General features: G+C 40.0%; 1 protein-coding gene across 1 annotated transcript in view; it reads right to left on the bottom strand.

The window, feature by feature from the left end:
- The window catches only part of DGKI (diacylglycerol kinase iota), a 174,628-nt gene that overhangs the window by 15,596 nt on the left and 143,740 nt on the right, over positions 1-15,292 (bottom strand). The window contains exon 30 of the mRNA XM_021388553.1: positions 13,960-13,985. Coding sequence (XP_021244228.1) covers positions 13,960-13,985 — 26 coding nt within the window. The remainder of the gene's footprint in view (positions 1-13,959; positions 13,986-15,292) is intronic.

Here is a 15,292-nt window from a genome sequence, read left to right as displayed (position 1 = left end):
TCCATGAGGAGCTTGTTACAACTCCAGAAGTGACACTGCAAAAGAGGAAGAGTATGCAAAGACAACTCAACAAACGTTCCTTTCTTTGAAAACACCTAGACTTCTGTACAGCTGTCAGTGGTATCCGTGACACCTAATGCCCTACTCTCAGAATAACAGGACAAGCAAAAACTCAGTCCAGCTAAGTTCTCATTCAGGAAAGCAGGAACTGCAACCACAAGTATTCCTTGTAACACTGGATTGAGGGCAGTCCTACAGTGATCACAGGTTAAACTAAGTGCTGTAAATCACCTGGTATCTGTGGGGACCAGGGCACTCTGCTTTGAGGAATGGAAGAAGTCAAACACCATCAAGTGGAAAAATGAACTAGAAAAATACATTTGTGTCTTTTCTTCAGACTTCATTTTCAGTGGGGTACGGTTTGTTTGTTTTTTTTCCCCCAGTAGTTCTAGTACTGGCTCTGTCCAATTTAATACAAGAACAGAATGTGGCCCCTGTGCTGCTCAGTTCATCTTTTTTTTTTGTCCTTATTCACAGATTGGATCTCAGAGCCACAGTTATTGTGTGGGCTGCAGCAGTCTGGGCTTGTGTAACTATTCTGCTCTCCTCACACATGCAGAAATCAAATGAACTGGTGTCACCAGCTTTTCATTGCCATCTGCATTCAATATTTTAAGATATGGTTGCCTTAAAATTACTTAAGAGACAGAGATACATTTTCTCATGCAAATAAGAGCCACTAGTTGAGGTTATAGTTCAGAAAAGCCAGGAGGAAACTGTGAAGACAAAAGAAAAGCCTAGTAATCCATGGCAAGTCTTCTGCACTGGGTACTCATAACCAGAGATCTTCCTGGTAGTATTAGGATAAAACAGCTTTAAAACACATTCAACAAAATTAAACCAATCTTTTCTCTCTTTTCTAAGCCTCCGACCCAGCTAAGCATTTAGGTAGATGCTTAGATGCAGGGAGAGGGAGGTGGTGGTCCCCCTCTACTCAGCTCTTGTGAGGCCCCATCTGGAGTACTGCGTCCAGGCCTGGGGCCCCCAGCACAAAAAGGACGTGGAGCTCTTGGAACGAGTTCAGAGGAGGGCAACCAAGATGATCAGAGGGCTGGAGCACCTCTCCTATGAAGAAAGGTTGATGGAACTGGGCTTGTTTAGTTTGGAGAAGAGAAGGCTCTGGGGAGACCTCATTGTGGCCTTCCAATACTTGAAGGGAGTGTATAAACAGGAGGGGGATCGATTGTTTGTGAGGGTGGATAGCGACAGGACAAGGGGGAATGGTTTTAAGCTGAGACAGGGGAGATTTAGGTTAGATATTAGGAGGAAGTTTTTCACACAGAGGGTGGTGACGCACTGGAACAGGTTGCCCAGGGAGGTTGTGGATGCCCCGTCCCTGGAGGCGTTCAAGGCCAGACTGGACATGGCTCTGGGCAGCCTGGTCTAGTGGTTGGCAACCCTGCACTTGGCAGGGGGGTTGGGACTTGATGATCTTTGAGGTCCTTTTCAACTCAAGCCATTCTATGATTCTATGATTCTATGCTTAGCTGTGAGCTAATAACATTCTTTTTACCAAGCCTACCTGCAAACAATTTTAAGTACTTTGCTAGAGTATAGCCTACTGCATAAATGAATGCATTACAGACCAACAAAACCTGGCATAACAAGTAGATTAGACAACAGTATAATAATTCTACACTGTAAGCCACAATACTAGAAGACTTAGAAGCTATAAAACTAGACATGGAGAAAGGTTCTTCAGAACAGGGCTCACGTTTGCATACACTTATGAATATTGCTTAGCACACTAACCCTATAAACTCAAATGGGACTGGTGGGCATATGCAGGAGGTGGGGCCGGAGGGCAAAAATTACCTGGCTGTAAAAGAGGTGGTTAAAACAAGTAAGCAGATGGCAGTGATAGAGCTGAATGAGAAACCGGACAAAAACTGTTAACATGCAATACCAAGCTATCTTAAAATGAAAATCACTAAAGTAAGACTTTTTTTTGTCTTCTGAGCAACACTGCACCACTGGTGTAATATATAACATGAGTTATGCAATTGTTTTATATCATAAAATAGCTTCCTGTCTTAAAGATGCTTCAAAAATTACTTGAAATAAAATAATTTAAGTCTTTTTTTTCTCAGCTTCCTGTGAGATGAGAACATTTCATGACTAACAGAAATGTTTTATTACTCTTTTCATTTATTGAGCAAGCAGATTTATTGCTGATAAAATGTGACACCTTGACGAGACTCAGACTCAAGCAGTCTGTCCATATAACTAGGCTGTCACAGTGCTAGACACCTTGGGCTGCCTTCTCAGCAAAGTTCAACTCTCCCCATGGCTATACTCCTAAAGATAGACCCTACCCCAGCTCTGTACCATCACCGACCGCTCTGCTGAAACACCCAGAAAATGTAAATCACTGTCGGGGTGATGGATCTTGACAGAGTCACTTCACCTGCCAGGATATGGACAGACAGAAATACGGATCATATATGAAACAGTTGCTGGAGAGCAGCAACTTTGGGACTGCGCTGGATGTATTTTGACACCTGGTTCTAATCACCTCTTGGCTGACTTACAGAAGAAGCCAGATTAAAAATAAAATTGAAACAAAACACACAGCTGACTTATAAATTAAATATTGAACAGTGACAAGTGCATTATCCACTAACACTAGCCATGTTAAAAATACTGGTATTTGAATTCTGGCAATTCTGCAAACTAGTGCAGCTTTCCCTTCGTCTTCAGCGCTGGTGAGGCTGCACCTTGACTACTGTGTTCAGTTTTGGGCTCCTCACTACAAGAAAGACTTTAAGGCCCTGAAGTGTGTCCAGAGAGGGGCAATGAAGCTATGAAGGGTCTGGAGCACAACTCTTACACTCATAAATTTCAGGAGCTTTCTGTATTTCTGTAGCATGAGAATATCAGGGTGGGAAGGGATCTCTGAGTCACTGAGTCCAGCCTGTAGACAAAACCAACCAACGGAATGGTTTAACAGATCATGTAAGACTGATTGTACATCACTCCCAGCACAGATCTCAAAAGCTGTCCAGCACATTCTCATAATGTAATGGCTAACAAAGATAGACCCACGATTACAACATACTACAAGAAAGAAAAACAGCAGAGGGACAGAAGAGGGACAGAAGATGTTGCGACTGTCTTTCTTCTTCAAAAGCAATATTTGTCAAAGAAAATTATCAAAAACATCTTGAGTAAGGAAAAGCTCAACCACCACCAGCTACATCTTCCCATCTGCCACGCAGGAAAGTTACCCTCTGATCACAAAGCTGCTGACATAAGGACATAAGCAGGTCTCAGCACTACTAATATGACAGACAAGAATCTTAAAGCACAGTATGGTTCTACGGTCTGCCACCATCACCGATACAGAAGTAATCTGTCTTTTTAAATGAGTAAAGGGAATCATAACCCATAAATATCTTCCAGATTTTACCAGGCAGGCTGCACACCTGATTTTACCCTTTTTCCAGGTCATAGTTGCAACTGCTACTACTATACAACTAAGCCACAGTGAATAATGATAAAACCGTTTGCCTTCTTTGAAACTACTGCTGTTTCCAGGGAATTCTTCAGTGAAGGTCTTGGGTGTGTCACTGGAGGGAGCATAATATTTCAAACTAATTTAAAGTATAAGTATCACACAAAGGAGTTGTCACATCTGTGATTAAAGTGCAGCTGATTTGAGGTCTAAGAACAAAATGCACTGCATGAGAGCAGAGCATTTATGATAACACATCTTACTACAGATTAAAAATTATAAGGCTAACTACGCACCTGAACATGTGTGACAATAAGCAAGGAATCCTGCATTTATGCACACAGGAAATTCTGGTAGGATTTACCTACCACAACTCCAAAGTGTAAACAAACTGGGGCTGATAAAACCTTTAGCTCCTTCAAAAGACACTGTAAGACAGGTAATGATGTGAAGTATTCAGGACCTTGTACAAACCTCATTTATCAGGCAGTGCCTACAACCATTCAGCTCTTTCTAAGACAAGGAACTTGGAATTAACATGCCATCCACATTTCAGTGCTGGATGTTTCTTTCTAGTTAGAAGCAGATAATAAATATATTAGACTTCAGGGCTCTGCTGTGAGTCACCTGACTATAAGCCTCGGTGTACATCTCCATTTCCTGCCAGATTTGCTCAAGGGAACTCTTAAGGATCACCTCTTCAAATGCTGCCTCACTCAAACCTTGCTGAGCTAATAGCAATAAAAAAAACTGCAGCAGGTGACATCATCACATTTCTTCACTGTTATTGAACTTAACTTGGCCTATCATTAGCTACCAGAACATTTCCCATTCTTTATTACTGCTGAGGACTATGAAACTCACAGAACCAGAAATTTAAAGTAATTACCGTTTTACATGTTGAGAAGTTAAAAGCTGACCCTGACTAGAAGAGTGTTCTTTTTACACAGCTGGAGTCCTCTGAGCTCAGCATCTTCTGAGTTCAGCATTACAAAAAATGATAAGAAAACAAGTTCTTGTTCATAATTTTGCATCAGTTTTACAGAAATCAATAATAACTGTTTCAATCACTCAAATAGCTAAGCTCTCAAGTGAGTGTGTAGTCTATATAGATTATTATTCAGAAATACACTGTTTTCTCTGTAAACAACAATTTGCTTGTAATAGCTTTATACAATCCAGTAAAGATCAAACCTAATGTGAAAAGCTGACAGCAACATAAATTATCCAGTAATGTACAGAGCTGACCTTTCTTATACTCCAGACATAGTCTTCAACCTTGCCCTGCAGGAAAAGGTGGTGGATCAGGCCACTTTGAAGAAGCAGTCTATGGAATAACGTTACATGAGCTAACAGTGTGCATTTCCAGCCCAGAAAGCCAACAGTATGCTGGGCTGCACCAAAACAGGGGTGGCCAGCAGTGCAAGGGAGGGGATTGTCCCCCTCTACTCTGCTATTGTGAGGCCCCATGTGGAGTAATTAGTCCAGATCTGGCGCCCTCAGCACAAGAAAGATATGGAGCTTTTGGAATGGGTCCAGAGGAGGGCCACAAAGATTATCAGAGGGCTGGAGCACCTCTCCTACAAAGAATAGTTAAGGGAGTTGGGCTTCTTCAGCCTGGAGAAAACAAGGCTCAGGGGAGACCTCATTGCGACCTTCCACTGCTTAAAGGTAGATTTTAAGCAGGAGGGAAATCAACATTTTACATGGGTAGATAGTGATAGGACAAGGGGGAATGGTTTTAAACTAAAAGAGGGGAGACTTAGATTAAATGTCAGGGAGAAATTCTTTACTCAGAAGGCAATGAGCTGCTGGAAAAGTCTACCCAAAGAAGTTGTGGATGCCCCATCCACAGAGGCGTTTAAGGCCAGGCTGGATGGGGCCCTAGGCAACCTGATCTAGGTCCCTGACTTAGTGGTTGGCAACCCTGCTTGTGTCAGGGCAGTTGGAACTAGATGATCTTTAAGGTCCCTTCCAACCCAAGTCATTCTGTGATTCTATGACTATTTCCCTTCCATGCTGACTATGAAAAACTAACACGTAAACTATACAAAAAAGCATATACCTGACATGTCTAAAGGGTCTGCCAATCCCACAGACAGTTTTTAGGGATCCACAGTGAAGAAAAGTTGAAAATCCCTGCATTTGAGCTTTTATAAGCCAGTCACCTCTTCTTAATATTTAATCTGCTTTTAAGGTTATAGAAAAAAAAATCTTTAAAATATGAATGCCAGATTGTCTACATAACTGAGAAATTAAATAAAAAATTAATAATGCTTTGTTGGAATGACTACAAGCTGGCAGGTCTTTGATCTACAGACAGTCTCAAGTCTCACTGAAGCTCATGATGCTTAAACATTTCTCTTTGAAGCTAAGCTGAGTGGAAGGAGCACTTAAATGTTTCTTCATTTCTTTTATGCACCTGCAAGTACTGGAAACAACTACTGAAGACAGCAACAAACAAAAGTAAATGGAAATAAAGTCTTGTGCGTTGAGAGGTTTCCGGAGAAAAGAAATGGAAATAAATATCTCTGTGTGGTTATGAGGGTCAAAAGACTAACAAAAACTAAAAACAGTAAAGCAAAATGGCCACTGGAAATAATGGCTTGGACTTCTGCAAAATAAAATAATTTCTATGTTCACTGGAAGAGGACTTAAAAATTTTCATCCTGATAGAACATGGAAAAGCTCTCTGAATATGGACTACCCAATCTGGACTCAAGTCCCAGTCAATCAAGCCCTCGTAGGAGACACCTGCTCCTTTTGGAATCTATTATTATACTGGTGACAAGATAAGGAAACAAATATTAGATCCTATAATAAACAGGTGTTTAGATCCTATTATATAGGATCTAAAAAAAGTCAGGACTGACTTTTTTTCTTACAGCTACATATAGGAAAAACTGTGCTGAGGGAAAAAAATGCCCATTTTCATGAGAACATTGTAAAACCAGACCAGATACTACAGAGGAATCTACCTGATAGTGTGGTGGTTTCACCCTGATGGGCAGCTGAACTCCACCACAACCACGCTCTCACTCTCCCTTCTCAAAGGAGGGAGGGGAGAAAATACAATGGAAAAAGGCTCAAGGGTTGAGGTAAGGAGAGGGGATCACCCACCGATTATTCTCATGGGCAAAATACATCTATGGCTTAAAAAAAAAAAAAAAAAGACTCACAATCCCTTTTGAAAACTAGAAATTCCTGAAGGAGTCTCCCAAGGGAACAGGAAACAGGCAAAGGTTTCTGGACTTACTAGAGGAGTTACACAACAGACTCAAGGCTGTATAAGAACTGCGATAAAAATAAGAACAAAAATACATTCAGAGATTTCAAGCCTACAGTGTAGCAGTGTTCTTTTTTTTGTTGTTGACTATGGCAAAGACTGAGTGATTTTGAAACTTTTTCCAAAATGTATCTGTTTGCTGCCTCTATCCAATATCCTAAAGAAACAGATGGTAAACAAGATTTCCCCACAGGATTTCAGCTTTGGGGAAGGCTTATACTTCCTAGGGAATCTGAGGGCTTCGGCAGTGGTCTAGTTACCTTATGCGAGCAGAGCTGTGAAACACTATTTCTATGAAAGAAAATCAGATAAAGTCTGAGAGTTCAAAATGTTCCTAAGAGACCAAGAAAACAGACAATCTGCTGCAACCAAAAGCTCAGACGCACATCAGCTGAACAGCAGCCAGACACAGAAGTCTGATGACAATGCAGCACAAGGCCTTCACAAAGCATCTCCAGCTAATCCATCTGTACAGGAAAACGTGTGTATAAGCATACTGTCTCCTGTGGTTTAAGAGGCACTTTTGAAGCATGCTGGCCCTCTGAACAAGTCATACTTCAACAATATCTATTTCTGGAATTGCTCAAAGAGGTAAAAAAATCTTTCTCAACATTTTGGGTTGTTCTTTAGCTACCTAATTCTGTGCAAATCCAAAGGGGAGAACTGACACGGTATTAACTGCATCTGTTTGCCAAATTTGGGAATCAAACAAAGGAATTTAACACACAAAAATTACCTCTTCACACAGCTTCAAATCACTGTTTAGAGAAAAGATTAAGAAAAAAATCAAAAAAAAAATGTTAAAAAAAAGAGAAGTAAAAATAACCACACATGGGCTTGGTAAAGGAAAAGAAAGGCCAAATTCTCACTTACACAGAAGTCCCTTCATAAAACTCTGGAAGGATAAAGAGGCTTTCAAGCAGATGTAAATTACACCCAAGCTGTCTTTAAGGCCCCATTTGCACTGTCAGACTAGTTTAAAGGTAATTTGACGCCAATTAGAGTCCACCCTGAATTGTTTATGTGGCACTGGTGCTGAGCCGAGAGTACAGTTGATAGTTAGGAGTGGAAGTATTCAAATCCTAATGCTGAACATTTCCTGCAAGACTGTCTCAACTAGTTTTACAAAGGGAAGGGATGACCATAAGGCGAAAGGGCTTCCTTTGTAAATGGTCCAAAAACCCAAAGAACAGTTGCAGATAAACTAAATACCATCTGGCAGACATCATTCCTTTTTTTTAATTTCCTTTTTCCTTCCACCATTTTTATTTTTAAGCCAAGATGGGAACAATTACTGTCATTTTCGGGAGTGATGTGGTGGAGGAAAATGTCTCTGATGAAGCAAGAACACAAGGCTGGTAAGACTGTGGCTGACTAATGCAGACACTTTATCAACAGAGTCACAGTAGTTTGGCAGGAAGGGAGTTCTAGGTGAAATAATTAAGCAATGATTTACTTTTTTATTTAAAAACAAAAAAAAGGGTCGCAAAAAAAAAAAAAAACAGGAACAGTGTGGGTCATATCATTCTTCCCCCTCCCCTAATGTGGCAGACCATTACTATTGCAGACACTCCTACTGCAGTTCCCTCAGGTCTTTGCCACAGCAAGGCTAGCTGCAGTGCTTTTGTCCAACAATATCTAAGTAACTCATTTTAAAAGTTAGATCTTCACAGTAGGAATAAACAGTCTGAAAGTCAGTTCAAGCTTTTATTTGATGGCCAGAGCCTTGAGTAGATGGAGGGAATTATTTTCCTCTGTTACTTCAATGAGTTACCATGGTCATCTGATCACAAACAGCATCACTGTGTCCATCCATGTGAAACAAAAAGCAGGAATGAAGTACAATGTTAGGTTACCCTAGTCTTCTGCTTGAAAACTGGTGCCCTGGTCCAGACAACACTTTCATTGCTCCTACGCTCTTCCAAGGGGAAAGGGGTCAAGACAGTGGCCATCTGGAAAGAAAATTTCTCACTTTTCCCCTACTACCTATTCAGCAGCCTGCATCTGCCAGACCTCTCCTTCCCAACTGCCTACTGATCCTTCAGCCTGTTTAGACATAATGGGAGGTGGGGTATAGGTACCTTTTAAGGGTTTTGGAGAATGGACCTCCCTCAGTCCTAGAGAAGTGCTTTCACAGAACACTGTCTCTTGCTATAGGTACTATGGCTCTGAATCAAACTCACCCTTTGCTGAGATGTGAACAAACAAACTCTGAGCAGATCCTCATGCAACTGTTGGCTCGGCTGGCCACAGACATACTTTCAAAACACTATCCAGGAGGGCTTTATTCCCAAAGTGACTAATTAATCAAAATAAATACCTGCAGTCAGGAGCCCCCCCACAGCACTGCCTTTGATTTGTTCAGTGAAAGCATTCCAAGACATCTTAATTTGTTGCTAGGTAAATGGCTGCAACGTCACCCTGAAGAATGTAGCTTCTCAGTTGGAGCTGTGCAAAACCATCATCATTCTCCCTTGAAGGAATCTGGTTTACAAAACAGAAGTTTTTGGTGTTTCACTTTGGTTGTTTGTTTTTTTTTTTTAATGACTCTACCATTACTGAGAGATTCAGGTTCCTCTGGATTTGTCTCTTCATTCAGAATAGAAGCCTACTTTAAGAATATATAAAGAAAATTTCTTTATTTAAGAATAAATAAATAAATAAATTTTAAAAGCCCACTGTTTATTTGCAGACTCTGACTAGCAAAACCAGTGGTCAGTGACTCCAGAAACAAGAAAGGTTAGTGGAGTGAAACCCAGGTTCCCAAAGTCAAGAGGGACAACAGGAAATCGCCATTTTCCAGTAAGTGTTCTCAGCTCTTGTTCTGTTTTCTGGAAATCCTACACTCTTCTCCTTCTTTCACAAGTTCAGACCTCTTCTCTTTAATAGGGCAGACAGTACCAGAGCACACTACAATGCACAGCACACCCTGTCTCGAAGAAACGCATCAATATTAGATGGCAAAGCATTTCTCTGTATGGGATGGAGCCTCACTGTCTTTCATGCATACACTTGGTCACTCCCTTCTTTATCACATAATCACAGGATTGTAGTGGTTAGAAAGGACTTCTGGAGGTCATCTAGTCCAACATCTGACAAAGCACGTTCCCCAGCATAGGTTCCACAGGGAAGCATCCAGGTGGTTTTGAATATCTCCAGAGAAGGAGATTCTGCAACCTCTCTGGTTCTTTTCACCCACAGGGGCATTTAGACACAGTATTGTATTTCTCAGCCCAAGCTTCCTGCTGATTACTATGCCAAGCAAACTGTGGAAAAGTCTTCTAATAGATGCTAATTTGATGGTCATCATTTAAAATCCTTTCACTTCTAATGCACTCCTGGCTCTGGAAAAATGCCTCTTAAGGATAAGGTATCCAGACTGGATGACTATCAAAAAATCAGCCCCTGCCAGAATCTGAAAGATCTTTGGGTGTCCCCACTTGTCTTTCCATCCAGAAAATCACCCTTCACCTTCACACATTGTGTCATATTATGACACTGTAATAACCAACCTTCTCCAAAATTTCTCCTTTGAATATATTTGCCTCTTGTCCTATTTTCTCACTTGTGCCCTACTCCCTCATGAATGTAGAATCTATTGCAGCAAAAAGATATTGGGTTTAACAAAGCAAAGCTTGCCAGAAATTATGCTGATGCAACAAAAAGCATGGCTGCTAGAGAAAAACACGGCAAAAAGCCCAGTTTTGTGGGCTTCCACCCTAAGACATTTTCTAAATTACCATTCTTTTATTTTTACTTCATTGGTTTCATTTGGTCAGACAATTACGGAAACTGGGAGTTAGTTTTTCTGCCTTGTCTTCGTGTGTTTCTGTGTTTTGTTTAAGAAAAAAAAGAAAATAAATAAATTGGATTTCACTCCCTAAATGCTCATGTCTTAAGTACCTTGTACCAAGGACACAAAAGCTTCAAAATCTTTAAGAGTTTCTAGTGGTACTGTTTCCCTTTCTGAGGCTATTAAAACAGCTCCATTTTCTAACTGATAAAGGTGCCTTTAACACGTGTCCATAACAAGGAGTATTGTGTGCTGTTACAGTTGTTCAATAGATGCCCAGTCACAGACAGATGGTGCTTCAGACTCACCCTCTCTTCAGCACAGCATAATGCACTGTCCTGTCAGGGATTAATGGAAGTGCCACTCATGTTAGATGATAATTCTGGTAGCAAATCTGTTGCTCCACTACAAGCGCTACAGCTACTTCAGGCAACTAACACTAGAAGCAGGTGCTGCACACTGAGAAGAAGAACAATGTGAAACCAAAGTGAAGAGCACAATACAAGAACCTATTCACAATGCAGCAAGAAAACCATGGACAAGGAAAAACAGACATTTGAAAAGGGACATAAGAATAATGGAAAAGAAAGAAACACACAGAAATAGTAGGGGGAAAAAGAAGGAAAAAAGAAGAATAAAAAAAGATAAAAAGGAAACAATCCTGAAGATTAAAGAATAAAAAAACAAAGGTCAAGAACCAAATGATTTAATGCAAAAAAATGTAGAAAGTGTCTTTTCTCAGCAATGGGCAACACACAACACCATCAGAAAATCAGCACCAGAAAGTTGACCAACAATAGGGAAGAGCAGCAGAAGGAAAGGACAGAGAGTGATGCCAGTGAGGTAAGATTACTCTACAGCATGATCTTAACTCTCTGTACACCTTAAAGCATTACTGCCTTATAACTCAACATAAAAATGTTTAATGTGTTGAAAAGGTACACGTTTGAGTATTGATTATTAATAAAAATAAGAGTCTTAAAATTAATTATTGGATCTCTACTCTAAGAAAAATATACCAAGAGGCGTATGCATAAACACTGTAAAAGCGAGGCAGTTCAGAGAGTTCTCAGCTCTATCGTGGATCATCCCAACTTGGGTTTAGATAATAGATTTCAGATTGATGAGTAATTTGAAATGTTTCTTCAGTCACACTTAAAATGGGCTGAGAAGCACCTAGGTTCAAGCCATCTTGTGCTACAGCACTTTTGTCATGTTTTCCTTCTAGAACTTTGCTTATTTACCTGCATGTGGCACAGTGGGAGAGAGGAAATCCAAGGCACCGGACCTCTTTTTGAGACATAGGAAATCTTTTATGTTTGAAAGAAGCTCCTACGTATTTAAATGGTTGGCAAATCTAGCTAGATATGCCACAGTCATGAAACAACAAAAAATCTAATAACTAGCACTATCCTGTCAGTAATTTGTCAAGCAAACATATACCGTTCACCTTGTATTTCAGAAGTTTTTTTCTGCAAGAGAAAGTGAAGAGAGGGAAGGAGGAGGCTATTCAGAGATGTTTATCAAACCTAAAAAGCCAGACCCTGGGAGCAGATGGTAGATGGAAAACAGGAAGATTTGGGGAAAGAATTGAACAGTATAAAAATACTGGAACGAAGGAATACATTATGACAGTAGGAAATAATGAAATTTAAAGACATACAAGGAAATACGTTATACACTGTCTGTTGCTCTAATAATAGATAAAAATGAGGCAATAGAATAAATACAAGGGAAATGAAAAAGCAAAAGCAGTCTATCACTAACAAGTTTATGCACTCAAAAGCACATTAAGTCTAGATTTTGAAAGAGTATATTAAACAATAATGTTTACAAATTTCTTCTGAGGGTTGGAGAAATGGGGACTACTGTTACCATGCCACAGGTGCCTGGTACTTTGTATTAAAAAGCTGTGGTCATGCTAAAAAACAGATAAACTACTAAATAAGAAAGCTCTCTTTGGTTCACAGTGTCAGTGTGCTGCAAATTACTAGAGGCAGATTGGGTTCACCAGATAAGACAAACTGTACGCTTCTGCCACTCTCCTGCTCTTATTTATCAGCGGATCCACTACCATCAGACAGAAAGAATGGTCTAGACAGGCTAGATGGATCTTTGGTTTAACCTCTTTTCTATTTCTATAACCTTGACTAAGAAATCACATGCTGAGGAGATGGAAGAGAACTTATTAATGATAGTATGTTTGACAGCCACTACATTGGATTAAAAAGATCGTGGCTGGAGCCAAAGACAATGTAGGTTGCTGCCTAACTAGTCACCCCACAGGCCAAATAAACATACATCGGTCATGCTCTGTAACCTCTTGAGTCCCATCGAACACCAGTTAGTATTTCTACTGCTCACTTGTATAGCGCTCCACACATTCCCATACTCAGACCCAGCCCTCTTACATCTTCATTTGCAAGCCTTTACTATTCTACATCAGGATCTTTCTCAAATAATATTTATTGTATTGTCCAGAAATTTCACTGATTTTGTAAATGCATATAAATTAGATGTCAAAATAAAAACTTCTTTTTTTTGTCATCCAAAATAATATTCCAGATTCAGAGCTACAAGATGAATTTTTCCCTCTCAATTTTAGTCTCTGTTTTTCCCCACTTGTTTCTTGCATAAATCTGCCAGAGCTATTTCCTCCTGATTTGCAGTATGCCTCTGTACTTCAGTACCAATTTAACAACAATTTATTGTCCTCTAGAGATATTTATACCATCTATCTCTAAGAAACCAAGCTGATCAAGTTATTAACCAGCTAGTCACAGCAATCTCCCTATTTAGTCCATAGGGAAAGACTGAATCCTTCAGCTTACTTCAGAGCAAGTGTTACCATAGCCTGCAACTCCTCTACTCAAGCAATACTTTTACATGTAGAAGCTTTAATCTGTGCTAAATTCCTTACCATGCTCCCAAACTGATTTTTGTGGTAACCTAAGATAACTGTGCCTTTAAAGCACAAATTCATTCTCCTCTGTTACAAAGGTGCTGCCCCATGAGCCATAAGAGAGGAGCTCATCTTCACTAAAACCATGTATTGCCCTTCAAGTCTACACATAACTTTCCACAGATAATCCATGCATTTACATGAATAAATTACAACCTCTATCAGTGGTTCAGGTTGCTTGGGCAAGATCCATTTTACAAATTCCTCAGCATAACCTTAGCTTCTGCCAGCTCCAACTAAACAAACAAGCAGTTGATGTACAGGTGTGAACAACATGTTAATACCAAGCTTTCACTTTTATAAAGTTATTTTTCCCCAACATAACTGTGTTAAAACAGAACTTCCTAGCTAGTCATTGAATCTGAATTTTAATATACTGTTTGTAAGTATAAAGCAGATCTTACCTTGATCTTCTGAAGAAACCGGTGACCTGAAATAAAACAACAAAGTCCAGTCAATCTTTGCCATGAAAAGGTCACAAATGAGGTTCAAAAGTCACTATGGGAATGAGATATGGAGGAATTGAAAGGTTTTATTTTTGAGCTTATGTCAAGGGAAAGATTGTAAGGTAGCTAACAACAAAAAAAAAAGAGCAGAAAGTGCAGAGACCTTTTCTAGCAGCAGGTCCTGCAGACCAGAGCAGCCATATGAAACCACATTAATAAGGCTGCTGTCTCACTGTTAAGCACTCATGCCATAACTTTCTCTAGGTACTTGGCAAAGAATGTTACTACTGTTACTGTCTGAAATAGCTCATGCTACTGCTGAGAAAATCCTGATCCTCCAGAGATCATCAAACGGACCATAATTAAGCGTGGGCCAGGAGGAACCCTAGCAACTAGAGGCAATGGAGGAAAGGATAGCTTCAGAGGAACTCACAACTATTAAGGCCATTTTTACCATGAGTGAGTGTGATGGATGATATAAAACATTAATCGGAATTAACAAATTCATAACAATGCCATTTTCACAAACACAACATAAATGGATAAAAAAAAAAAAACATCAAGGGCAAAAAGAAAAACAACACTGGACAGTGAAAAGCAACTAAACAGCAGCAACGTGTTACAGGCTATCCAGTGGTTCAAACCTCTGGTAATACTCCAAGAACAAGGGGTTATAAAACACGAAGGAGTGCTCAGTGCTGATAAACAGAAGGTCCCCAATGAATCCCCGGGATGGGTTTCACAGCTCCCATTGCTAAAGATCTCACTCATCATGCTGCCCAGTACCCATGGCAAAGGAACATAAAGAGGTGTAAAGTATTGGCCCTTCATTTTAGTCTTTGCTGCAGCAACTTGGCTCAGCAAAACTGGTCTAACTGTGTAGCTAAATCTGGGATGTGCTTTGGTTATTGAGACCCAGATGACAGCACACAGTGGATTGGACAATTGTCTCATCACCTCCCTGACGACTATTTTAAATGTGTGTATAGCCTTCCTACACAGGTAACAATGAGTTTATTCCTGCAGTGAGTGGACCAACTCACACTTCCGTTGCAATATATATTTAATTTTTGCACCAAAGTACAAAAATAACAAATTACTTAAGATTGAAAAATGTTAGTATTGCCAGCAAGCCGATCAAAGTTAACATCTGAAAAGCAGCCAGAGAAGGAAGGGAAATTAAAGTACACCAGGAACAAGGAGCAAAAGAACATACATATATTTAATGGAGTCAGCAGAGGCTAGAGGGAAAGCAAAGGGTTAGGAATCCTGGATTTAGCGGAATAAAGGA

This window comes from Numida meleagris, chromosome 1 (assembly GCF_002078875.1).
Source record: "Numida meleagris isolate 19003 breed g44 Domestic line chromosome 1, NumMel1.0, whole genome shotgun sequence".
NCBI classification, from domain to species: Eukaryota; Metazoa; Chordata; class Aves; order Galliformes; family Numididae; genus Numida; species Numida meleagris.
Note: the sequence above shows the minus strand (reverse complement) of the source record. Positions and strands in the feature narration are given on the sequence as shown.